Here is a 24,408-nt window from a genome sequence, read left to right on the forward strand (position 1 = left end):
TTCCAGAAGGAAACAGCTGTGGATTTGCAGGCAGGGTGGGAGGGAGGGAGGGAGAGCTGTCCTGGCTCAGGGCAGGGGGTAGCTGGCATCGCTGGCCACCCCGCACTGGTTTCTGGCGTCCTTCAGCAGGAACATGTAGCCCTTCGCACCCCAGCACTCCGACCAGCTGCAGGCAGAGACAGGAGCAGCACCTCCATGAGCACATCCATGAGGATGGGGACCAGGGGGACAGCAGGTTTGGGGAAACCCCCTCAGCCCTCACCTGTTCTTTAGGATCCAGTAGCTCACTTTGTACTTGCCCACTGGGGCCGTGTCGTAGCCCACGAGCAGCATGGCGTGGCTCATATTCTGCTGGCCAAATGGGCAAGTGAAGATGCCTGGGGGGAGCAGAGCTAGGGTGAGCTGGGGGCTGGCCCTGGCCCCATTTCCAGGTGGTGCTACCGATTGCCTGCGGCTGGGTGCCGTGGGCAAGGGGCTCAACAAGGGCTCAGCAGCCCAGGCCTGCAGCGAGGTGGCCCTGCCTCAGCTTACCCACCAAAAGGAGACAGTACCTGAGCTGTAGAATTGGAAATTCCGGCTTCTGGCGTCCACTGCCACTGACACGGGGCCATTGATTGCCACTGCGTGCTTCAGGGCCACCTCGTTGCCCTGGGGCACCGTCCTGAAGCCAGAGCAGGTGGCGGCCTTGTCGCGGGGGTTGTACCGGCAGCTGGAGTTGTCCTGGGAGAGGGAATGTGTCACCAGGGCTGGGACACCAGCAGTGCTGTGCCACATCCCGGGGTCACCTGCTGTCCCTTACAGTGCCCTGGTAGGGGTAGGAACGCTCCGAGTTGAGGCCGCCGTTGTTCCGCACGTACTGGAAGGCCGGCTGCATGTGGCCGCCTCTGCAGCCCTTGTTGCCCAGCTTCTGGGTGCAGTCGATGAGGTTCTGCTCGCTCAGCACCACCAACTTGCCCGTCCACCTGAACATGAGCCCCTCCAGGGCCCCCGTGGCACTGAACGCCCAGCAGGACCCGCAGTCGCCCTGGGGGAGGTGGGGGCAGCAGGGGGTCACGGCCTCGCCCCCAGGCCCACCAGAGGGATGCTCTGAGCCCCTGGTGCTGCTCTCAGCTACAGAATCAGCAGCCAGGACTCTGGGAGCAGCTCAGAGCTGCTGCTGCTGAGTTGTGCTGCCCAGATCCTCCAGCCCTGGCTGGGCTCCCACCCCGTGCCCACCTGGGATTTCACGGGTGTCACGTAGCCCTTGGCCCTCCAGTCCACCTTTGCTGGGGCCTTCAGGGCTGCCGAGGCTCGGAATAGTGGTGCTGGCTCCTCCCTCTTTGCCGGGTTGTAGCCGCTCATGAGCTCATTAAACTCCTGGTTCGTCTGCAGGTCACCAAGGGAAAACTGGTGTGATGCCAAGGGTGCCCCCAACCTCTGGGAAGCAGCCCAGCCCCGGGAGTGGGCTGGGAGCTGGCACTCCCTGGATCAAGCCCTGTGAGCATCAAGATGTCCCTGATCCCCTGGATCAAGCTCTGGGTGCTCTGAGGGTCCCCAGGGAAGGTGGCAGCAGATACCAGGTCCCCAAAGTGGTTCATGGCCAGGCGGTAGCTGTGCTTCCCCTGCGACTCCTCCCGGTTGTGCTGCTGGATGTGGCGCAGGTTCTGCTCCCAGATCTCCCTGCGGGTGGCCTCGGCCTCCTGCCAGAGGATCAGAAGGATCAGGAATGGCCCCTGGATCAAGGGGGCACAGGGTGGGGTGGGCGCACATGGACAAGACCCCCTGGAGCAGGACCCAGCACGTGTTGGGAGGGCTGTGGGGAGCAGGACCTACCCCTGGATATTCCTTGGCATAGAGACTCTTCCACCCTTCCCAGGCCTCCTCCAGGGCAGGATCCGGCGCCGCGGCGCAGCCCAGCAGGGCCAGCAGCAACCCCAGGGTCAGGGCCATGGCACCCGGCTGGGGACAGCAAGAGCGGGGGCAGGGGGCTCTGGGCTGAGGCGGGGCCAGGGGCTGGGAGCAGGAAAAATCTGGATTTGAGGAGGGGGAGGCACAGAAATCTGCACCAGCTCTGAGAGGGGCTGGAGGGGGAACCAGGGAGAGGAGGTTTCTTTGCAGAGGCCATGCCTGAAGCTTTCCCTCTGTCCCCACACGGAGCTGGGACGCCTGTGATTTCACCAAACTCCCTCCGTGAGGATTCTCCAAGATCAATTTACATCCTTTCTTTTGGCCAGCACAGACACACAGAGCCCAGCCCAGCCCTGTGCCTTCCCCACTCCTCCTCTGGGGACCCTGGGATTTCTGAGCTGCTCCAGTTATTCTGGGGGTGCAGAGATCAAATGCCTGAGACCCCCAAGCACCCAGAGTTTCCACTGACGTGGCTTTCCCAGAGCCAGATCTGTCACTGCACCTTTATCCCACCCACTTTGGGAATGGAGATGCCGGGAAGTTTTCCATTCGAGCATCTTTCAGGGCAAGGAGTGACTTTTCTGAGCTAATTTTGTAGCTGGAGGAGTGATTTTGTTTCAAAAATAAGCCCTCAAGAACATCTGTTCTCCCTCCACCCCATCCACCTAAAAATAAAGCCCCACAGGGTGGGTTTTTGGGAGAGAAATGCCTCCCAAGCCACACTCAAGTCCCAAATTCTTGAAGAAGAGTCGTTTCTGCCTGGTTTGCCCAGCACCTGCTGCCTTCTCTGTCATTGCCACTCACTCAGGAAATTAGCTCAGCTTCATCCTCCAGCTGCAAATCCTCCACCCAGAGACGCCCTGCTCCCCGTTCCCATCACCTTTCCCGCGGGACAGCGGGGTGGGGGCCTCCCACATCATTTGTATTTCAATCCCCTACAGAGCCTGTTCCATATGGAACAGCTCCGGCCCGCGGGAGGCGATTTCCCAGCTAATTCCTCTCGGGATTCTCAATCCCCAAAAGAAGACAACCAACCCCTTTTTAGGGTGCCAAACAATCCTGCAGCAAGCTGGGGGATCAGAGGAGCCAACAGATTTGCAAACTCTTCTAGAAAAGAGCGTTTTAAGACATTTTAAGAAACACTCGGCTTTTTGGGGACAGGAAAAAGCAGTTTAAATTAAGCCTGAAAAGAAACAAATCCTGCAAAAATAAAGCTTCTTACCATCCAGCAGCACCCACCCAGCTGTGAGGGCAGCAGGGACAGAGGCAGCAGCTTTGCTGGCTGCAGGGTGCTCTTATAGACCCATCTCAGAGAGGTGCAACTTCCTCCACCCTGGTCCCTCCTTCCGCCCCTCCAACCTCAAAACTCGCACCCGAGGTGCTTTGTAGCAGCTAAACCACAACTGCAATAATTGGGACAATTATTTGGGCACAGGGACAAGAAGGGGGGGGGAAATCTGCTCCCAGCTGTCCCCAGGAACCCAAACGCTCCAGCTGAAGAAGCTTTGCATTTGGAACAAGCCTCCAGCAGCACCTTCAGGGCACGAACAGCGCGTTCATTAACACCGGCTCCCACGGAGGAAGGCAAAGCAAGGCCAGGCTTGGGAAGCTTTGAGCTGGGAGGGCGAGCAGCGGCAGGCCCAGCTCTGCAAAAGCAGCTCTGTGTGTCCCAGAGCGGGAGCAGAGCAGCTGCACCCCCGAATCCCATCGGAGGGAGGGACGTGCCCATCCCAGGCTGGTGCTGACTCGCTCAAGGTCACGCCAAGCCAAGAACACAGCCCAGGATTCCCAACCTTCAACTGCTTGGATCATGCTTCCCCCGAGGAACATCAGGGATTTAATATTCTCTCCACTGCTCGGCACAGAAAGAACAGAGCACTTGGCTTTCAGCAGAGCCGCTCTGGCTGTGGCAGCAGCTGCCGTTTCCTCCCGCCCCCCAAAGCAGCCACCACGTCTCTTTCCAATATTTTAATGAGTCGCTACATCTTACACTCATAATTATAAAAGAATAAGAATCCATAAAAATATTTTCTTTTCATAATACGCACTTAAAATACTCCAGGGCAAGTCAACGTGGTTCATTTGGGTGGGTTTTGTTTGTGTTTTCGTTTTGCCCCTGGCAGAACCCTTGGCTTGAGGGGGGCATGTGCTCCCCTGAGGTGTGATTGCTCAATCCCCCCTCCCCAGAACTGCAGTTCCTGTTGCCCAGGTAAATAAAAACCAGGAGAGACGGGCAAGGGGACCAGTCACTGACCCGCAGAGAACTGAAGCACAGCCAATTTCAGTGCACATCGGAAAGCTCGGGGAAGGAGAGGGGGGTTGGGAGGCGGCACAGAGAACGGAGGGAGGGAGGATTTGCATAAATATCATCCATCTTGTGTTGCAAAAACCCAAATGCTGCTGTATGCGCTGGAGAGAGGCTCTGGCTGTAGCCAGTTGCCAGTGCTACCTGTTGGCACAACTCTGTGTGAGAGCGGCCATGAGAGGAAGGATCAGAGGACGCCGTTACTGGCCCCGGCCACTTCCTCCATCTGCTCTGCAAATTTAAACTGGAAAATATATATATAAAAAAAAAGACTAGTGTTGCATGCTTCTGTAGAGCTCTCTTCCCTTCCCAGGGCTCCAGTGTGGCAGCAGGGCCAGGACACAGACCAGCTCCCCAGGTGAGCAGTAGGTAGTTGTCTCTTCCCTCCCACTCCTGGCTTAAGGCAGCTTCTGATTCGGCTCTTCCGTTTCCAACACAGGCACTGAGTTCTTGCAGGTAAGAGTTTGGGAACTGCACAGGTGCAGTGGAAGGGGAAAAGGATTGGGGAGAGAGAGATGGACACAAACCTCAGCCTCGGGACACAGACCACTGTCCATTGATTCCCAGGAGAGAGGGAGTAGCAGCAAAAAAAGCATTGAACAGCCAGGCTGGAGGAGAGGAGGAGGATGAGCAGCCGAGCAGGGGCAGACCTCCAGCTTGGAAAGTGAGAGAAGGTGGCACTGTCCAAAGGAAAGGTGCCCTCCAGCTTTTCCCCCTGGCCTGGGGGGACCCCCAGCCCGACGTGGGCACTCAGCCCCTTGTGCTCTGGGTTGGACGCTGCTGGGGAATGGGAGGGCACGGGGCAGGTGAGCTGTCAGTGTCCAGTTTGCAGAGGCTCGTGCTCTCAGAGGTATTCTTGTAGAAAGTGCAGCAGCGTGATTTCGTAGTGCTCTCCTGACTCAGGGCACCGAATACTGTGTCTCTCGTTGGGGTAGATCTGTGCCGGGGCAGACACGGGGCATCGGTAACTCAGCAGGGACAGACCTCCCTCCCCTCAGCCCTGTTCCCTCCATCCAGTCTCCATGTTGACAAAGAGGGTGCCAGGGAAGGTCTGGAGCACAACCCCTCCCTCACTGCAGCCACCTCTGCCAAGTGGGACAGAACAGCTCTCGGAGAAGGAAAGTTCCAGGCCCCAGGGCAGCAGCCCTGCCTGCACATGCCACATCTGCCAGCCATGGAACAGCCACAGTGCCACCTCCCGGCCTCCTGTCCGAGTCCAGCGAGGTGTTCACTGTCACCAGCATCATGACAGGATGTGGGGTATCTGCCTCCATCTCCTCCCGTCCCCAGAACACACAGCAGGGAGCTTTCTCCAGATTTATGGGACCTTCCCACCCCATGCCCGTCCCTCCTACCTGCAGCTGGTAAGGTTTTCCAGCTCGGATTAGCTGCGATACCAGGAAGTTGGTGTGAAAAAAGTGCACATTTTCATCCAAAAAGCCATGGAGGATCAGCAAACGATTTGGCCTGGACATGGGGTGGAGATAAGGAGAGAAACAGGATGAGAAACCAGATGGAAAACACGACGAGATACCAGATAAAAGCTCTGCAGAGGGTCTGAGCAAAGAGCTGGACAAGCCAAACCCAAGCAAGAGCAGTGCCAGGCCATGGCCGTGGGCCTCGAGCCCTCCCTGGCAGAGGGGCTGGGGGTGCCATGGCCCAGCTGCTGCCGAGTCAAAGTGGACCAGAACCCCTGAATTCCTTTGGGATTGAGCAGAGGTGGCACCGAGCAGGCGCAGGAGCAGCTCTGGGGCAGGTACTCACTCGTTGGGAAGCTTTTCCACGTGCAGTGCCACCGAGCCAGCCTCGTAGCCCTGCTGGTTGTTCTCGGGGACGTCCATGTAGCGCTCGGTGTAGCCGGTGTCATAGGCCATCCACACGGTGACAGGGGCACCTGCTATAGCGATCTGTCAAACAGAGGGGTGCCACCACACAGCCTCCATTATCGCCTGCTCAACAGCACAAGTGTTCCCCGTTTGCCAGGAGAGGCAGGAAGAAGCAGGCTCTGGGCTGTTCTGTCACTCAGATCAGGATTCCCCCTCAGCAATCCCACACACAACCCAGATTCCTCCTCCTGCTGTTCCTCTTGTGGTCACAATGGGGCAAATCCCTGCACATCAGCACTAAAGGCCTCCCCTTTGCAAGGAGGACTTGTGAATGATCCAGAAACTCTGCTGGGACTTGGGCTGGGAGTAGCACATCAACATCTCCCTGTATGGCAGACCCAGCCCTCCACTGGGAAGCAGCCCGTCCCAGAGCCATCCTCCTCCAGCCCCAGCCAGGGATGAGCTGCAGCAGGACACAGGACTGGAGCCAGGAGCTCCAGGCAGGCAGGACAGGGGGACATTTCCACCTGTCCACCACAAACAAGGCAAAACGCCAACTCCAGCTGCCAAGAGGGACAGAAGCTGCGAGAGCCAAGTGTCCTAAAGGTGCCAGTCCCACGTGCAGGCTCACCTTGAAAACGTTGGGTTTACAGATGAGCCCCATGAGGGACAGAAAGCCCCCGTAGGACCAGCCGTGGATGGCGACCCGGCTCAAGTCGATGAACCCGTATTTTTCTGCTACATAATGTAAACCTTCCACCTGGTCCTCTATCTCCACCTGACCCTAAAAGGCAACAGGGAGGCTCATGTTAGTGGACTTGATAAATTTAGAAACTTGAGGCAGGAAGGGGCAATGGTGACACAGGAAACGAGCAGCCACCACCCTTAGGAAGGACAAATGACCAGAGATTCCCCAGCACAAGGAGGACGTTACCATTTGGTTTTTCAGGGCCCCTTCAAATTTGAGGCCTCGCTGGCACGATCCCCTTCCATCAATCACCACCACAGCGTAGCCCAGGGATGCCAACGTGTTCAGCCGCAGGTACTTGATACCTTTGAAGGAGTTGTTCACCAGCTGCACCTGCACAAGGAAGGAGGAAGAGTTTCAGAGCTGGGCAGCTGCCTTCCAGTGCCTTCCTGTGTCAGTGGAGGATCCTGAGCTGGACAGCAGCCACTCATCGAGCTACCAGAGCCATGGAAATCAAACCACATGCTGGAAAAGTCATCTGATGTTTGAAGCAGAGGTCAAACAGAGGGACAAACTAAAAGAGTAGGTTTAGTTTAGATATTAGGAGGAAGTTTTTTGCTGTAATGGTGGCGAGGCCCTGGCACAGTTGCCCAGAGAAGCTGTGACTGCCCCATCCCTGGAGGTATTCAAGGCCAGGCTGGATCTCTGAGTAACCTGGGATAGTGGAAGGTGTCCCTGCCCATGGAAGGGGTGGAACTGGATGGGCTTTAAGGTCACTCCAACCCAAACCATTCCATGATTCCACGACAGTGTTCACTGCTACCCAAAGTGCAAGTCCTGATGCATGACTGACAGAGCTGTGCCCTGGGCAGCAGCCCCAGCCCTGACCCCAGTAGTTCACCTGGGTTATTACCTGAGGGCCTCCATACACAAAGAGCACTGTGGGATGCTTCTTGCCAGGCTGGACATCGTGAGGTTTGTAGACCATTCCGTAGAGCTCCACGTCCGACTGGGTGTGGAAGTGGAAGATCTCTGGGGGGACGTAGTCTGGGGGACAGCCTGCAGCAGGAGGGTCACACACAGCACTGAGGGACTGAACAGGCTCTGCCTCCCACCCCCTGAACCAGCTCCTCTGTCCAAACCTGACCCTGGTCAGGGCTGCTTCAACACCAAACCACACCAAGGCTTAGCAAAGCCTCTCCCTGGGAAACACAGCCTCCACCTGCCTGCACAGGAAAGGGATTCCACAGGAAAACCTCACCAGCTGGGAGTTCTCCAACAAGACACACGTGCCACAACAGCAGCGTGGGAGAGAGTAAGAAGAGGGATGGCAGAAAGTGTTTGCAGTAGGGATTCAGCTGCTGTGAGCTGCACCTAAACCTTTAAAACCTGCAGTGCAGAACGGAGCAGCCACTGCATTCCAGGGACTCATTCCTTCCTTCTTCAGACAAACCACGAATAAAAAACCCCCTGGAAGTGTTCAAGGCCAGGTTGGACGGGGCTTGGTGCAACCTGCCCCAGGAAGATGTCCCTGCCCATGGCAGGGCATGGAAACAAGACAAATTTCAACCTCCCTTCTCACCCAAGCTGTGTGGTGACTCCGCGCTAAAACCACATCCTTGTCCATGTGTAAACTCTGTACATCCCTGAGCACAATTTTTGCTCAAGGTGTGAAACACCTCAAAAGCCCACAGAGCATTTCCTGGGTGAGCTGACCATGACAAATACCTCCCCCACAAGATAACATCATTCATCTTCCCTCAGAGCAAAGGTACTCAGACCACTTCCTCCCCATCACTCTTGGCTACTGCTGGGAGAGTTACCACTGAAAGGCCCCACTGGCACATTCCCCAGGACTTACTGGCTGCCTCCATCATGCTGGCCCAAAACTTGGGCTGCTTGTGGAGTGGGTCATCATCGGGGCCGCTGAGCTTGTAGATGTGCACACAGGGAGGAGTGCTCACACTGCTGTAGTGGCTGATGAACATGTCAAAGTTCTGGCAGGGGAGACAGGAGAGTTAGGGAACGAGATCCTGCATTTCCCACAGAAAAGCTCCCACACCTCAAGCAGCACTCAGGACTCGTTACTGGCCACGAGTCATTGCCACTCCCAGTTAGGATCCCCGTCAGTCAGGAGATGGGAATCCATGAAACAACAAACCTGGCTCATGGAGCAGCTGTGGGAGAAGCCTGGAGTGGTGAGTCGCATGATCTCCCCCGGAGCCTCGTAGCTGACCACGTAGAGGTGGTGCTCCAGCGGGGTGTCCTTTGTGCCTTGGAAATACACCAGCTTGGTGGCCTCATTGACCCAGATCTGTGCCAGGAGAGAGGGCTCAGGGACAGACAGGGACAAGCTCTGCCCCTCTGCCAGCCCAATGTGTCTGTCCCTGGGCAGAGCCAGCTCAGAACACATGCAGACCATGATGGGATGCTCAGGGCAGGGGGTTGAGGGGCCAGAGAACACACACAGCACTTGGAGAACTGCAGACAACACAATGCAGCGACAAAGAACAGTCCCTCAGCCTTTTTGTTAAAGACCAAAGCATTTGCTTATTAATGGGCATAAAAAGTTGGGCTTTGCTCCCTGCAGGTTAAGAGGAAGCCATCCTCTTAGCAAGGAAGATTCTGTGCTTATATGGCATCTTACAGAACCATGGAATCATTGGAAAATCTCTCCAAAATCAACCATTAATTCAGCAGCACTGTGCTCACCACTAACCCATGTCCCCATGTGCCACATCCACACCCTTCTGAACACTTCCAGGGGTGGTGACTCCTCCCCACTGCCCTGGCCAGCCTGTCCCAGTGCCTGACCACCCTTCCAGTGAAGCCATTTCCCCCATCTCCAACCTAAACCCCGCCCTGGTGCAATGTGAGGCTGTTTCCTCTGCTCCTGTCCCTTGTTTCTGACCCTCACCTGGCCACAGCCAAAGCATGGCTGGGTTAGAGGGTACAGGTACCTTTTTTCCAGCCACCATGGTAATGAATTCCCATTTGTGGGAGGACAGGTCTAACACTCTCAGCACCAAACTTTAAGACACATTAAAATAGGTTTTTTACTGTCCAGATAAAGCTGTTTCTAAAAACCACACAGTCAGGCAGGAACAGAGGCGACAGCTTTTAAATCCTGCATTGATCCAGCGACAGTAACTGAACTGTTTTTCCACCTTACAGTTTCCAAATGCTATTTCTGGCTAACCCACAGTTTGAAGACCCCTGTGAACAGCAAAGGGAAAAACATATCTAACCCAATTGGCCAGGAAAACCAGGCAGAGCCCTGTGGAGCAACAAATGCATCAAAATAATTGCTGCTAACACAATTTTAGCCATAACACATGCAGGGAAGAGCTGTGGCCAAAATCAACAGCATGTACAGTGAGAATCCACATGGGGAGGGACAGCAGGTTAATTGCAGATTGAGGAAAAGCAGCAGAAACCAAAAGCTTGGAGCTGTTGTTCTTTTAAAAAGCGAGAAGTGAAAATCCAGATTAATTGGAAATGAACAGACAAGGTCTTTATTTTGACAGAAATCACCTGGGAGTGTTAAAGATCAGACTCAGAGTTAATTCCTGAAGCAAAAATGAAACTAGGTTTCTACAAGATTAATAAAAATTCATTTCTGGCTGTTCTGCAAGCGACAACAGATACAGCTTTTCCATATTCTAAATTGCTTTATATTCCCCAGCTGCCTTCTTCCTAAAGGCTCTGCTGAGGGATCAGCTGGAGACCAAGAGTTCACTCCGAGTGCCAGGACACATTTCCACATTGCAAGAACTCATTGGAGTTAAAATGCCTCAGCAAAGGCAGCAGTCCCCAGCTTCTCCACAAAATGGTTCTTTGCTGCTCTTAAACCTCAGACTTGTGTCCTTTTTTATAGCCTGACCCACTCCTGGGATTTACCTAAGGAGCAATCCGAAGTCTGATTAAGAAGGCAATCAGATCCATGTGCACTGGCCTACAGCACTTCTGGGGAAAGCACAGGCAGCAATAAAAACAGCAACAAAATGAAACTTAAGCAGTTCTAGCAGGTCCCAGGCGTAAGGGAGGACTCAGGCCAGGACTGGGGGCAGACAATGCAGAGCTGAGACACTGCAAGAGAATAAAAATAACCCCTACCTTGGATCCGTGCCTCGCCAGCACCTCCCATTCCCCACCAGTCAGGGCAATCTCCTCCTTGATGGGACATTTGAAATCATCTGCAAGAAAAACCATGAGAATAAATGACTGCCCTCCAAAAAGGACAACACAGGCCAACGAGAGGGGGAGCTCCCAAGGCTGCAGCCCTTACCCTCACTGTGGACACAGGGCTGCACCCAGTCGTGGCTGCCTGGCTTCAGGATTGCTGTCACCCTGTACAGGTGACAGAACCCCGTTTTGCACTCGTTGGCTCGGATAAAGCAGAGCTCTTCCTCCTCCCCCTCCGGCTGGATGAAAGGATAGAAGATGTCATGAACCTGTCACACAAGATGAGAAACCTGTGAGTGATTTGTTTTATCAAACCCCTGATTTAACACCAAATTTGGGGCTACTGAGTAGCAAAGCTGCTGGAGCAAGGACTAAACTGGACACCCATCAACATGAGAATGGTTAACTGAGGGGAGGAAGGGGCAGCCTGTGTTCTCCCAGCCCTGAGCCTCTTACATTTATCCACACATCAGTGGTTTCTTCATAGATCACAAATGGCTGGACATTTTCTGGCACAGTTTTGGCAAATTCAGCACGCTGCTCCTCATTTTCTGGGACTGGAATAAAGAGTGCTGGAGGCAAAAGGACTAGCTGGAGCCGCTGCTGAGGTCTGTCTAGGAACATAGCCCAGGCACTGGGGAAAGAAGTCAGAGGTGAATGTCAGTACCACAGAATAGAGGTTCCTTTCCAACACCCAGAACATGCATCCCTTTCTTCCCCCCGCTGGCAGAAAGGATTTGGGCATCTGAATGCAAAGCTTTTCTCATCACTGCTGCTTTCTAATCCCCTGGAAGCTGTGCCAACACACACGAACTGCCAGACAGCTCTGGTATTTCACAGGGGTATCGCTCAGACGAGATGTCTGACAGATTTGCCAGCGCCTGTTCCAAGGGAGCACTGCTAACAGAGCCCTGTCTCCAGAATGGAACTCCTCCTTGGACACCCCTCCATCAGGAAGCAAAACTGTTTGTGCTCCAGCTCTCCTCCAGCTCAAGTGATCACCCTCCAAGAGCTCCGACTGCAGCCTCCTCCTCGCGCTCTGACAGAGAGGCACAGACCCAACACGAGTGCCAGGGGAAGGAGTCGCTTCAGTCCCAGCCCTGCTTCTCTCCAAGGAGAGTCCCTGGAAGTGGTGCTGCACTGCAGGCTCTCAGCATGACAGATGGCAAAGCACGGCCACCCCAAGGCCTGTGAGTGCATCCAGGGAAGCTTCGTCATCCAAGACAGGTTTGAAAAGAGCCAGCTCTCCCCCAGCGCCGCAGGATTGCAGGAACTGAGATATTCAGCACATTTAGATAAGCTCTGGTGCAGAACATCACAATCACCTCCAGGATTACCTGCTGGAAAGCTCTCTAAATTTCCCTTCCAGAGCAGAAAATTAATGACGAGTTACAGAATGCCACCTTCAAAGACAGCCAAGTCACCCTAACTTGATCTGCACACACACCAGTTAAGCTAAGCAAGCTTGGGAGGGGGAAAAATTAAGAACTTTAAAATTTCAGTCAGATTGGGGTGAATTCTGTAACTCTTCAGGCAAGACTGTGTATCCCATTTGGAGCCATGGCCAGCCCCAGAGCAATCCTTCCCCTTGGACACGTGGCAGGGAGGATGTGGCACCACAGATCCTGCCCCTGTCCTGGCATTCAGGCTTTGATCACTAACTGTGCCAATGAACAAGGACAAAACTGCCTACAGAACACCCCCATTTTCAGCAGGAAGCACACTGCACCTGTGTTTAACACCTTCAGCTCCAAAGAATTCCCCAGGACTGCCCACTTAATGTATCAATGTCATTTAACTCTGTGGTTGGGACAAACCCCACAGCCTGTCACTCTGCTCTGCTTCATTCCTACTTTTAGGATGCTACAGCACTGAGGAAGCCAAATATTCATGTGCCAGTTTTGGCACTCAGGGCTTTAAAACAGGTCATGAACACAACACAAGCATGTGGAGGGCCTGCAGCCAGAGGAGCCCTTGGGAAATTTATTTTGGGAGGAAAATTGACTCACTATTTGCCATCCCGGGTCCATCCAGCACGGGCAATGTACTCCACAGTGGGAAACAAGGCAGCAAAGGGTTGCACCAGCTCTTTGTCCTGAGCACACACAATCTGCAGGAAAACCAAGGTCTGACATCAAATCAGAGCACCAGAGCTCCTCACCTCCTCCCAGGGAAGCTCTGGGAGATGGGACAACAAGGAAGTTTAGCTACTGGCATCAGTAAGGGTCAGGCCAGGAGAAGCAAGCCTTGCTACAAAGAGCAGGAAGAGAAGGGAAAAACAGGCTTCAAAGCAAAATGATTTTGGCATTCAGCCACGGGAAAGGACACAGGCAGGGACTGAAGCCCCAGATTAGACCTGGCTCCAGCCCTCCTGTCTCTGCCATGGTGTACCAGGCTAACCCCACTTCCCCCTTCCCTCCACATTCCCAGCTGAATCTCCACCAGAATGATTCTTTTCAGCATTTTCAAGTCTTTCTGTTTCTTGGATAAACACATTAGAGAACCAGGTATTACAAGAGAACAAAAAAACCCAGACTAACACTATTTAGGATTTCTCTGTGACCTTGTTTTAATTCTCGGGAGCTTCAAAAACCCTCCTGTGCAATGTCCCCTTCTGAGTTATCACTTACCTTACCCTTGCTGTCTGTTTTAAATTCTGCCAGTTTTAATGTAATCTTGGGGTTTTTGCTGCCTGCAGAGAAGAATTGAAAAAACACCAAGACAATCAAGTTGAACATTCTGTGGTTACACAAAATACAGCTTCTAAAGGAGAACTGCCCCTGGTCCTACTGAAATGGCTCTGTGTGAATTTAAAAATATCAAATATGTATGTAAGCAAACACCAGAGTCATTCTGGGAATGGGAACAGTTTGCTTTGCCTTCCCTAGTTGGCTGTGCATGTTCCCAGGGGGAGAGGCAAGATGGGATTCAGAATGTATTCCACAATATACCACCGGATCTATTCCACTTCCTCAGCAATCCTTTCATTTAGGGCTGGGATTTAAAGTTCAGCCTTTCTTGCAGCACATTTTGGGATCGGAGAGTCAATTAGGTCTCAACATTTACAACCAGTTTCTACATCCTAGTAAATGCCCAGATTAATGATGCAAAGTTCATAGCCTCAGTTCCACTGCTGATTCCAGCTGGAGTCCAGAGCTGCCTCAGCAGCCCCACGTGTTTCACTCACCTGTCCTGGGGTACCGATAGGAATCTGTTTTTCTCTCCTCTAAGGCAGGTGAAGGAACATGAATTATCTCCACCTCTGACTCATCCACTTCCTCATACAAGATCCGCAGTGTTTTCAAATCCTCTGAACCTGGGACAGAGAGCAGGAATGTTTGCAACAACATTTCCTGCTGTTCCTGGACTGCCTGGAGCACTGGTGCAGAGGGAACACCTGTACAGCCTCAGCTCTTAGTGACCACCTGCAAACACTCCACAGTTATAATCCCCTCAGTGCTTTGTTCTTTCAGGTGATCTCCCCAGAAACAACCCAAACCCAGGCCAAAGGAAAATCATGCTCAGAGTGTCATTCCTAGCAGGAAGGCAGCAGTCACAGCGCCAGGATTTGATCAGCAGAACAGTGACTGACCTTCTGTGGAAGCTGTGGGACACCACCAATAGCCCGTGAACCGATCAAACTCCTCCTGAATGACAAAAGTGGCTACACCAGCAGACTTGGGGTCATCCAGAACATTGGATAAGCCTGGAGAGGAACAAAGATGAGACAGCATTTGCATTTTGCATTTCCATCTCCTTGGAAAATGCTGACCCAAAAGACAAAGGCACTTGTAAAAAATAAGCCAGGAGTGTGGGTGTTGCAGGCCAGATTCCTCAGCAGGAATTCCCTTCTGGAGCTGGAAGAAGCCCCGTTACCTTTATGGCAGTACGTCATCCGCCTCTCCTCGCCCGTCTCGATGTTTGCCACCCACAGGTCGTTGTTGTTAATGAAGGAGAAGAAGGCTGGGTCAGCAGGGCAGATTTTGGGATCCATCCGTGGCCCCGTGCACTGAGTCTTGATCTCCAGAGGCTTCATTGGAGACACCTATGGCAAGAGAAACACACAGAGCTGGGTGCCACATCAGCTCCCAGCTCTGCAGGGAAAAAGCCTAAATCAGAGATACAGCACAGCCCACGGGATGATGGCAAATGTGGCCCTGACAGGACACAAAAGAAACCACCATAACCAAACAGATGAAGATGTGGAAGATGTGGACCTGCTAGAGCAGGTTCAGAGCAGCCACGGAGATGCTCTAAGGGCTGGAGCCTCTCTGCTCTGCAGTCAGGCTGGGAGAGCTGGGGGTGTTCACCAGAGAAGAGAAGGATCTGAGGAGACCTTAGAGCCCCTCCCAGGGCCTAAAGGGGCTCCAGGAGAACCTCCTGTGAGGGTGGGGAGGTGACTTGGTGTGAGCACAGGGTGCTCAGAGAAGGTGTGGCTGCCCCATCCCTGGCAGTGCCCAAGGCCAGGTTGGACAGGGCTTGGAGCAACCTGGGACAGTGGGAGGTGTCCCTGCCCTGGCAGGGGTGGCACTGGGATGGGCTTTAAGGTCCCTTCCAACTCCATCCAGCCTGGGATTCCATGTGCAGCCATCTCCACTCCAAACTATCAAGGCCCTTTGAGGTGATATCCACCAAGTCCCGCCAGACTCACCATGAAGCCATTCTTGCCCCCATCTCGACAATGGAAGAGGCTGTTGCTGGCCTGGAAGAGGAACAGGCCGCTCTCACTGTGGAAATCGTAAGATGTTATCCCAAAGACACCCAGTCTCTTGCGCTCCCTCAAGAGCTCCTCCTCTCTGGAATACATCCCATGGTGAGGGGTTGCCTAGAATTGAAGGAAAGGAATATCTGAAAGGATCTGCAAGGAGAGGAATGGTCACAGGAGTGCTCTGAGCCTGTCACAACACCCCAGCTCAAACAGGCAGCAGTGTCAGGGTCCCCAGTTCCTGTACTCCAGGCTACAGCTGTGGGGTCCAGGAGGCCTAAACCCACCACACCCCCCCAAACTTCCCTCTGCAGGAGGGCTGAGCTGTGAATCTCTCAGTTCTGCAGTTGGCACTTCAGCATGAACTGAGAACAGCTGCACTTGCTCTGCTTATGCAGATAGATGTAACCAATTAACTTAATGAGATTATCTGCAGCCTTCACAAACAGTTTCCATGTCAGACACTGCAAACAAAAGTTCTTCCGGGATCTTGAATTACCCTGGAGAGAACTCACAGCCCAAATGGGGTCAAGACAGAAATTCTGTTCCACCAGGAACTTTTTAAGTAGGGGAGAAAAGACCAACACCCTCCAATGCTGTCAGTGACAAAGGACATGAAGGTACTGATACCAGGGAGGGGAAAATTCCCTCCTGTTCTGGTTCACTCACAACAGTGTAAGGCAGAAGCAGCAATTTGAACTCAACTTTCCCAACTTTTTAAAAGCAGGAAAGACGACAGACACCACACAGCAGCCCCACAGCATCACCCAGTTTCCCCAAGCACTGGCAACCCAGGCTCTTCCCACTCTGCCTCACCTGAAAGTGATCCAGCATCTGTTTCCAGGACAAGAGCAGCAAGGCCTCCTTCCGTACCTTTTTGGGAATCTCTGAGTAAAGAAGGGAATTCTCTCTGCTACCGTATGGCATTCCTATTAGGAGGACAAAAGCATCACTCTACTTAAGATGAGTTAGCCAGGAGGCCCACGAGCAAATTCAAACAGGAGTCTGGAAACAGAGGGGCTGGGGCTGCCCAGAGGCCTTTATCCACATTCCTTCCCAAGCAGCTCCCAGATCAATCCCAGAATAACATCCAAAGCACTTAGATACTCATTTGTTTGGAATTTTTCCTAAGCAAGATTTAACACTAACTCACCTCTCCAGAACATATTAGGTCCAACTTTCCCCTCTGTGCCTGTCCTCCGTGCCCCAGATCCACTCTAAAAGCACCACTCCCTGAATGGGTGACTCAACATTACTCTCCACATTTCTCATCCAGAAATTTGCTACAGGGACCTCATTCAGGCCAAGGCAGCAGCTTGCAAGGGGGGAAGGAAAAGCTTGGAAGCTCCAGAGAGCCCATTCAAATGTGAAACAGTATCCTACAGTCAAAAGACCTTGTCATTTTACATAAGCCTTTGACTGTGGTTATCAAATAAGCTCCTGGCCTTCATCCAACTTCCAAAACAACCATCAAATATCCTGACACGTGATTTTGACAGTTTCCACAAAAACAAAGACCATGAACTTGCCCTCTACTTATGCTATAGAGACTCCCTGGATCAGAAATTCACACAGGGATATGTGCCCTGATACTGCCTACTCTGCACATGTTCTGGGCAGAACAGAGAGATTTCTGAGCTGGCTGACCCAGCAGTACAGTTACTTCAAATTAAAACTGAAATATTAATAAGTGCTCGGTAAGCAGAGTGATATGTGAGGATCTAATCCTCAGAGATACAGGAACACCAAAGTGCTGAGCATGTGGTGTTTAACATAAGCAGCATCTGCTACGATACAACATAAAACTCTGTGGGGATGGCCCAGGAATGATTGAAGATGGCCAAACAGGAAAAACTGCAGAGAGGAACAAATGACTCTGGGCACACATATCTGACACCCAGGCAACTGTGACCTGGACTTCCCTTCCCCTTATGTTAGAACTTTCTCCAGTGACCTCAGGCTGACTAGAATCAATTGGCATTTACAAGGAAAATATTGCCTTCCTCCCCAAAAGACAGTTTGCTTTGCTTCCAAGTGAAGTATTCAACTCTACGGCAAAGTTCATCAGGAGTCTCCATCTACTCCTCAGTTTAATTTAAACACTTTAAAATGTTATTTAGTGCTGGGGCAGTAACAGCAAACTGAGTTAAACACTTGTGAACTTACAGGTTGCCCAGAGAAGATGTGGCTGCCCCATCCCTGGGAGTGTCCATTATTATGGCAAAAAAAATCAGCATTTAAATCAGCATTTACCCTTTATTGGGGACATATGAGAAGAGGTACTCTGGGATTACCTGGCTGATACTGATCTTAACTGAGCTCTAAGCCCTGTACAATTCCTTAAGGAAGGAAACACTGAAAAGGCACTTGTGTATCCTCAGTTCCTGGTTCTGGCTCCTGGAACAGTCACACCCTGGCAGAACACCAACCACCCAGTAGCTGGTTTGGTTGCCATTTCATCCAACAGAACATTAAAAAAATTTAAAATTAGCCACTTAGTTCTTTAATCATCTAGATCAAAAACCAGTATCAAAGTGAACTGGAAATACATTCAAGCTTTAAATCAACCCTCACTGCTCAGACTTGACAAGAAAAATATGCCAGCTCTGGATACTGCCCTTCAGAGCAGCACTTGTGTCCCAAGAATTTATGAGAACTACACAAATCAAGTCACTGGCACACAGGAGCTGCTTAATGACAAAACAAATCAGTCCCTCAAATCCAGCATCCTACAGTGACCTACACTCAAAACCTGGAAAAAGAAGGAAGAACAGCAAGGTCACTTCAGGGCAGCAGTCACTGCACAGAGTTGCACATCAGGCAATTTTTACTGGCCCAGTAACGCTCAGCTCATGCCCCAAAGCACAACAAACTCTTTATAGTCTATAAAGCTTCCCATGTTACCAGCCACAAAATTATCCAGTTACTAAAATCCAACAACTCTGTCACTAATTACATTGTGGCTCCAACTGTAACGAGGGACCTCTACAACACGGAATTCTGCTTTCAGTCCCACTGAAGGAGAGGGCTATTTCCATGCAAATGCCAGGAACAGCTCATTCCCACCTCAATTTTCGTCCCTGCTCTTGAAAGCAATCCTACCTTCACGACACTTAACAAAGCAGGAGACACCACCATCCTGCCATTAATATGTTGCAACATATAATTAGACATTACTCACAGCAAATTTCTTGGAAAGTCAGTCTGGTTACTGAAGCAAGTAAATCCCATTTCTCCCTAGCTACAGAGGCACAAGACAGTCCTGAGCGTGAGGAACATCCCTTGTACTTCCCCATCCCCTGTGTGACAAGGGACACAGAAGTGCTGGGTGGCCAACACTTCCCCTTGCCACAGCGGAAGCCCTGTGTGCGAAGCTTGTCTGCGACTGGCGAGTCCCAGGCTTTGCGGAAGATCCTGCAAGCCTTGAGCCACATTACCCAATCTCCCATCCTGTAAAGGGAGATCCCTCCCACGCCTTCCCTTGCCTGTTGAGTTTGGAAGAGCCCCACGCCCCCCCCGGATGCTGGCACGGAGCTTACCCAGGTAATAGAGGCGGTGAGAGTGCGGGCTGGACTCCTCTGTTTTCCGGACAAACTGGAAATCATGGGGAGCTTTGTTCACTATCATGCCCGAGTACTTCCTGCTGCTGTGAATAATGTCACGCAGCCCATCCCAAGAATGCTTTTGCACCTGGAATTGGGAAGGCACATCCTCCATCTCAACCACTTCGGAGCTGTCCGAGAGCGTGTCCACTGCAGTCATCCTCGCTTCCCCTTCAGAACTGGGCAAAAAACTGAGGGAGGAGTAGAGGGAGAGAATTAAGCCTTAAAATCAAGCAGGTGCTCCTTGAACTACAGATCCTAGGATTCTCTGCACTCAAGGATTACATTTTAAACAAATTGAATCCTGTAAATGAAGATATTGACCTCAGAAAACTCCCTCTCCCAGGACTGGCTCTAGGAATAAGCTGTTAAAGGAAGCACAAGCAGCAGATTCTCGTGCAGACAACAAGCAGCTTGACTCAAAGGAAAACCACTCCAGGAATTTGGATAGATATGTCATCAAAGCTATGACCTATCATAAAGGCACATAAACTCCGGCCCCGTGAGACCACAGAAGAGGAATCCCCTTCCTATCCCAAAGGAAAATCGCTTGGGGAGAGAGGTTCAAACCCAAGCACAGCAACTCACCTGAGGAGATACTGAGGCCAGGAATGAAGTAAGAGAGATGGGAAAACAGGAAGGAAAGGTGCAGCTGCTTAGCTAAGAGAGAGCAGGCAGCAGGACCAGACCCTGGCTGTATCCTGAGAATCGCAGCACACATTCCTCAGAGATTTCCAAGCGAGCAGGTGTGGAAGGAGAGGGCAAGAACCGCCTCCGCATTAACACAAATGTTAATTTGACGTGAGGTGGACCCACAGACTTGCCCAAGGTCAGTGATGTCATCCACTGCAAAGCAGGAATGAGCTGAGGACTAGGGAAACCAGTTTCTGACACCCCACTTGAGAAGCAGGATGTCCCTCCAAGAGGACATTTGACTGGTTTTGGAGGTACCTGAAAGAATGTTACAGAGAATTTCAGAAGAACTTCAGTTTACTGGACAAAATTAGCTTAGAGAATTTTGCTCCAAGGAGACAGAATCAGCCTTGTACAAGGGCTGAAAATGTAACATCTCCTCAGACTCCTAAGTCCCTAAATTGTACAAAATGTGCCAATAGTAACACAAGAACAAGCTCCCAAAATAACTCTGTAGGTACTCCTGGTACCTACTGCCCAGCAGTGAATCCACAGCTTGAAAATGGATAAAGAGGAGTATTTTCCAATCAAAGGCAGGCAGGAAGTCCAAGTGGAACCACAAAAGCGAACATGATGGGATGTTCTAAGACTGTGAGTGTGTCTGTGGCCTCTGCCTGTATCCAGGGTCTCTACTGCAGCAGCTAAAACCACAGCTGAAGGCAGAAGTGTTGCCTGTCAGAAACAAGTGACAGGAAGACCATGAAAATCCATAAACTGAGTGCAATTCTCCCAACCCCATCCCACTGCAGGTCAACTCAGCCAATTAAATACTCTGGCTTTGGCTCACAAAGCCTGGCCCCTCGGGTTACTCTCACCCAGCTGATGAATCCATCTCACCCAGCCAGGCTGGCTCCTCACCAGGGGAAATGTAACCTTTAAAACCAGTCCACAAATGGGATACTGGTACCTGTCCCCAGCTGAACTGGAGTCTGGAGCCCCTTCCAAACTGTACTGCCATGACTTTATGATGTGAACAGCACAGCTCTAAGCTTTGTACTGTTCTCATCCTGGTGATTTGGACTCTAGAATGGAGTGGGGAAGCAGGACAAGCAAAGCAGCCACCACACAAAGTGAGGTGAGAGAGCTTGCCACTGGCACAGCTGGAGCCTGGTGGAATCTCACAAAATCACAGAATGGTTTGAACTGGAAGTGACCTTAAAAATCATCTAATTCCAAACCCCTGCCATGGGCAGAGATACTTCCCACTAGAAGGGGAAAAAAAAACCCCAAAACCTAGGTCCTGGCATGATACAGAGTAAAAAGAAACTCAGATTTCTGCCTCTGTCACTACAGCCACCTCTGGAAAAAGACGCAGCCAGTATTTGGCAACAACACATACGTAAGTAAACAAGTACAAGAAGTAACTTATCTCAGAGTAGATTTTGGGATTACATTACTCAAACGTGAGTTGGATCAAGACACCAGTTATTAACTACCTTAAGACAGGCAGCAATAGCACATCCAAGATTTCCATCTTGCTGGAGAAGCCCTGTCCCTTCTGCCCCACGCTGAGGCAGGGACTGAGATGACTCAGAGCTGTTGCAGGAACACTGCTCTCTCCACTCCCCAGAACATGGAGCTGCCCCTTGGGGCTCTTTTAATGCCATTTGTGCCCTGCCAGGTGAGGTGGGGGAGCTACCAAGCCCTCCTTTGGGGGAAGGTGTTAGTCTGGAGAGGACAATGTGCACAGGTGGGAAATCAGTACCAGGAAAAAACTGTAGAGCTCGAAACTGGAAGTGAGTGAAACAAGTTATTGTCCTGAGTCACTTCCTGACTCACAGATCCTGACACAGAGCTCCCCAGGCAGGACTGTACAGCTGGGATTTCTCAGAACCCTCACTTGCTGCAGAGGTGATTGCTGCTCTGTCCCAGCTCCAGAGGTGATTGCTGCTCTGTCCCACAGCACACAGAGGCCCCGGAGGGACCTGGACGTACCTTCTCCAACTTCCTGCAGTCTCGTTTTCCAGACGAACCCTCTTTATCTTCTGCATTAACTACTCAGAGAGCTGGGCAGGACAGGAAACTGGGGAGGAAGAGGGGAGAAAGGAGATTTCATACAAGTGCTGGATAAAAGCATCTTCCATAGGTCACATCTCCAGCTGAGCGGGGAGGCACAAATAAATCCTTGGGTTTCATTCCTTGGTCCAAATCTGTTCTGTCATCACAGGCTGGATTTGAACAGCCCTGAGAAATCTGAGAGACTTCTTCACCTGAACAATAAGGCTCACTGAACTCTGTGGTGTGCCTCTTTCTTTCCCAGAAAATTCTTAAAATCTGAGAATCTTGAGTACTGAACCTTTCTGACACCCCCTTCCCAAAATCTTGAAATTCTTGCAAGTATCAGGTACTAAAAACCGACAAAACAGAGGCCTGGTCCATACAGGACCATCTCATCTCATTCCACCCCCCTCTTAGAGGGAAGAGTCAAACAAAGGACACACCATAAGGAGCCAGCCAGAGGGTCACAGTCCCACCTGGGACATAAAAAACACGTTTATCTTCCAAGCCTGACTGCTGCTTCCCTGTGCCTCAGCCCTGCTGCCACGAGGAACCCCGACTCCCCACACCAGGAGCACAGGAAGGTGCTTCACTGTCATCCTCTCTCCCCAAGTACAAAGGTCTTTAGCTCTGAGTCACAGACACACTCCAGACCCACCACTGCCTTTTATCGAGGTTCCTGCTCTCCCCAAACAGCCATTTCTCCACCAAAACCACACTCAGAGGGGACCGGGAGACAAAGCATCACAAAGAAACTCCTCAGCTGCAGAGGAGAGCAGAGAGAGAGGAAGCAGCAGCAGCCAGTAATTTCAGGGCAGTTTTTGATGCAGGCATGAAGGGCAGCAGGAGCGATGCTCAGGAATGCTGAGTAACCTGGTCTGATCTCCCAGCTGAGCCTGCCTTAAGCAGGGGGTTGGACCAGAGACTTCCCGAGGTCCTGCCAGGCCTGGCTGTTCTGTGATTTTAATGATTCTGAGGAACATCTTAACCCTCATTGCACCCAGCCCAGATCATGCATTTCACAGAGGGAAGGAACAGTAAAATCTTGAACCAGGGAAAAAAAAAAAGAACCTGAGCAAAATAGACAAAAGAGATCAGGAACCAGCGTGAATCATTCGGGAAGAGCCAATGGAACACAGGAACACAGTCACCTACAGGAGCCCTTACAACATGTCCCTGTCGTGGCCGGGAGCTTTAAGATCTCCAAAAATTAAAGCAAGTGAGAGGGGGATGAACCTGTGGGGATTTCTCCCGAGAGGGATGAGCTCTGGCAAAGGCTGCCAGCAGCCCGTGTCCCTCTGCAGCTCTTGCCGGGAGCTCTGCCCTTGGTGCAGAGGAAAGGCCGGGATTTGGGACAGCAGGACAGGGGGAATCCCCGGGGACGGAGCATCCCGTGGCCCCCATCTCCCTGGCCGCTGCAGGCGGCTCTTTGCCGTGGAAGAAGAGGAGCGAGCAGCCCCTCACCCGCCTGGGCAGAGCAGCGGCTGCTGGGGGGAGACGGGACCCCCTTCCAAGGGCAGGTGGTGCCCCCCATCGCCCCATCCATGGGCAGCATATGGGGGGAATGAACCGCAAACGACCCCGAGGGCCAGGCCTGGGGGCGAACCCGGGCGAGCAAACGCCCCCCGAGGCGAGGGGAGGCCGCCCCCACCCCTGGGGGAAAAACAGCCCACGGAGAGGGGCAAACATCTCCCCCCGGCCCCTCGGGCACCCCCATCCCAGGGCAGCGGGGATGCGGCCCACGGAGCGGGCAAACGCTCCCCGCCCGGCCCAGCCGCCCCGCACAGGCGTGGGCCCCACCCAGCCCTACCCGTACCGGGGCGGGACCCCGCTCCCCGCCATCCCCCGCTCCCCTCCTCACTCACCGCGGGGCGCGGCGACCTCCCCGTGCCGGGCAGGGGTGGGGGCGGCTCACGGGCGGGGGAGGGAGGGGGCGGCGGCGGCTCCGTCAGTGCCGCTCCATGTCCCGGGCGCGGGGCAGCCCCGGAAACGGGGGCGCGGGGGCGGCGGCGGCCACGGCGCGACCTCTCACCCGGCGGCGGAAGTGGCGGGAGCGCGCGCGGCGGGAGCGCGCCCGGGCGGCACGGGAGGAACCACTGCCGCTGCGGCGGGGGGAGATGCCTGCGGGAGTACGGAGCTGTCGCAGAATCACACAGAATAGATTAGGTTGGAAAAGACCTCTGAGGTCATCGAGTCCAACCTGTGACCGGCAGCCGCCGTGTCATCCAGACCATGGAGCTAAGTCTGTCCTTAAACACCTCCAGGGACAGTGAGTCTGCCGCCTCCCTGGGCAGTCCGTTGCAACGTCTTCATGGAGAGGGGGGACACAGAGAGAATTGAGGCTGATACAGGGTAAAAAAGCACGGAGAGAAGATTCTTCCTCCCCACGCCCTAGAGATGGGTCCCTAATTAAGCATTTATTGCCGTCGTGGGGCGGCCGTAGAGCCGTTCTCATCTCTCGTTGTACCTTATCCCGTGCTTCGGGAGAATGGTTGGGTCCCGCTGGGTGCTGTTGCTGA

General features: G+C 52.7%; 2 protein-coding genes across 4 annotated transcripts; both read right to left on the reverse strand.

Annotated features, from left to right (window-relative positions):
- Positions 1–66: 66 nt before the first annotated feature.
- Positions 67–2,436, reverse strand: LOC309582526 (procathepsin L-like; the record flags this gene model as incomplete). The annotated part of the gene is made up of 8 exons (XM_082297707.1): positions 67–166; positions 263–377; positions 552–720; positions 800–1,024; positions 1,216–1,365; positions 1,557–1,679; positions 1,813–1,938; positions 2,401–2,436. The coding sequence occupies 8 exons, from the start codon at positions 2,434–2,436 to the stop codon at positions 67–69; spliced, it is 1,044 nt and encodes a 347-aa protein (XP_082153833.1).
- A 1,498-nt stretch (positions 2,437–3,934) lies between these two features.
- On the reverse strand, positions 3,935–23,912 carry DPP9 (dipeptidyl peptidase 9). Of its 3 annotated transcripts, XM_082298018.1 has the most exons (21): positions 23,755–23,912; positions 21,827–21,914; positions 19,136–19,389; positions 16,413–16,525; positions 15,543–15,716; positions 14,768–14,936; positions 14,484–14,597; positions 14,079–14,207; positions 13,522–13,583; positions 12,901–13,001; positions 11,348–11,525; positions 10,995–11,160; positions 10,823–10,902; positions 8,868–9,020; positions 8,568–8,703; positions 7,620–7,765; positions 6,953–7,099; positions 6,650–6,802; positions 5,957–6,099; positions 5,548–5,659; positions 3,935–5,129 (listed from the first exon to the last, which is right to left on the reverse strand). In XM_082298018.1, the coding sequence occupies exons 2-21, from the start codon at positions 21,880–21,882 to the stop codon at positions 5,037–5,039; spliced, it is 2,679 nt and encodes an 892-aa protein (XP_082154144.1). In that variant the 5' UTR covers positions 21,883–21,914; positions 23,755–23,912; the 3' UTR covers positions 3,935–5,036. The 3 variants fall into 3 exon arrangements, with proteins under 3 accessions (XP_082154144.1, XP_082154146.1, XP_082154145.1); XM_082298020.1 differs by lacking the exon at positions 21,827–21,914; XM_082298019.1 differs by lacking the exons at positions 21,827–21,914; positions 23,755–23,912 and adding an exon at positions 19,787–20,153.
- Between the last annotated feature and the right edge of the window lie 496 nt (positions 23,913–24,408).

This window comes from Coloeus monedula (genome assembly GCF_965178545.1).
Source record: "Coloeus monedula genome assembly, chromosome: 27".
NCBI lineage: Eukaryota > Metazoa > Chordata > Aves > Passeriformes > Corvidae > Coloeus > Coloeus monedula.

What these genes read in the sequence shown, in the direction of transcription:
- DPP9 (XM_082298018.1), bottom strand. Translation starts at nt 21,882, where the DNA reads ATGCAGAAGATAAAGAGGGTTCGTCTGGAAAACGAGACTGCAGGAAGT. An exon ending in TGGCGAGGCACGGATCCAAG is followed by an intron (nt 9,021 to 10,822) that starts GTAGGGGTTATT and finishes CTCCTGGCACAG; the next exon opens with ATCTGGGTCAATGAGGCCAC. An exon ending in CAGCATGATGGAGGCAGCCA is followed by an intron (nt 7,766 to 8,567) that starts GTAAGTCCTGGG and finishes CTCCTGCTGCAG; the next exon opens with GCTGTCCCCCAGACTACGTC.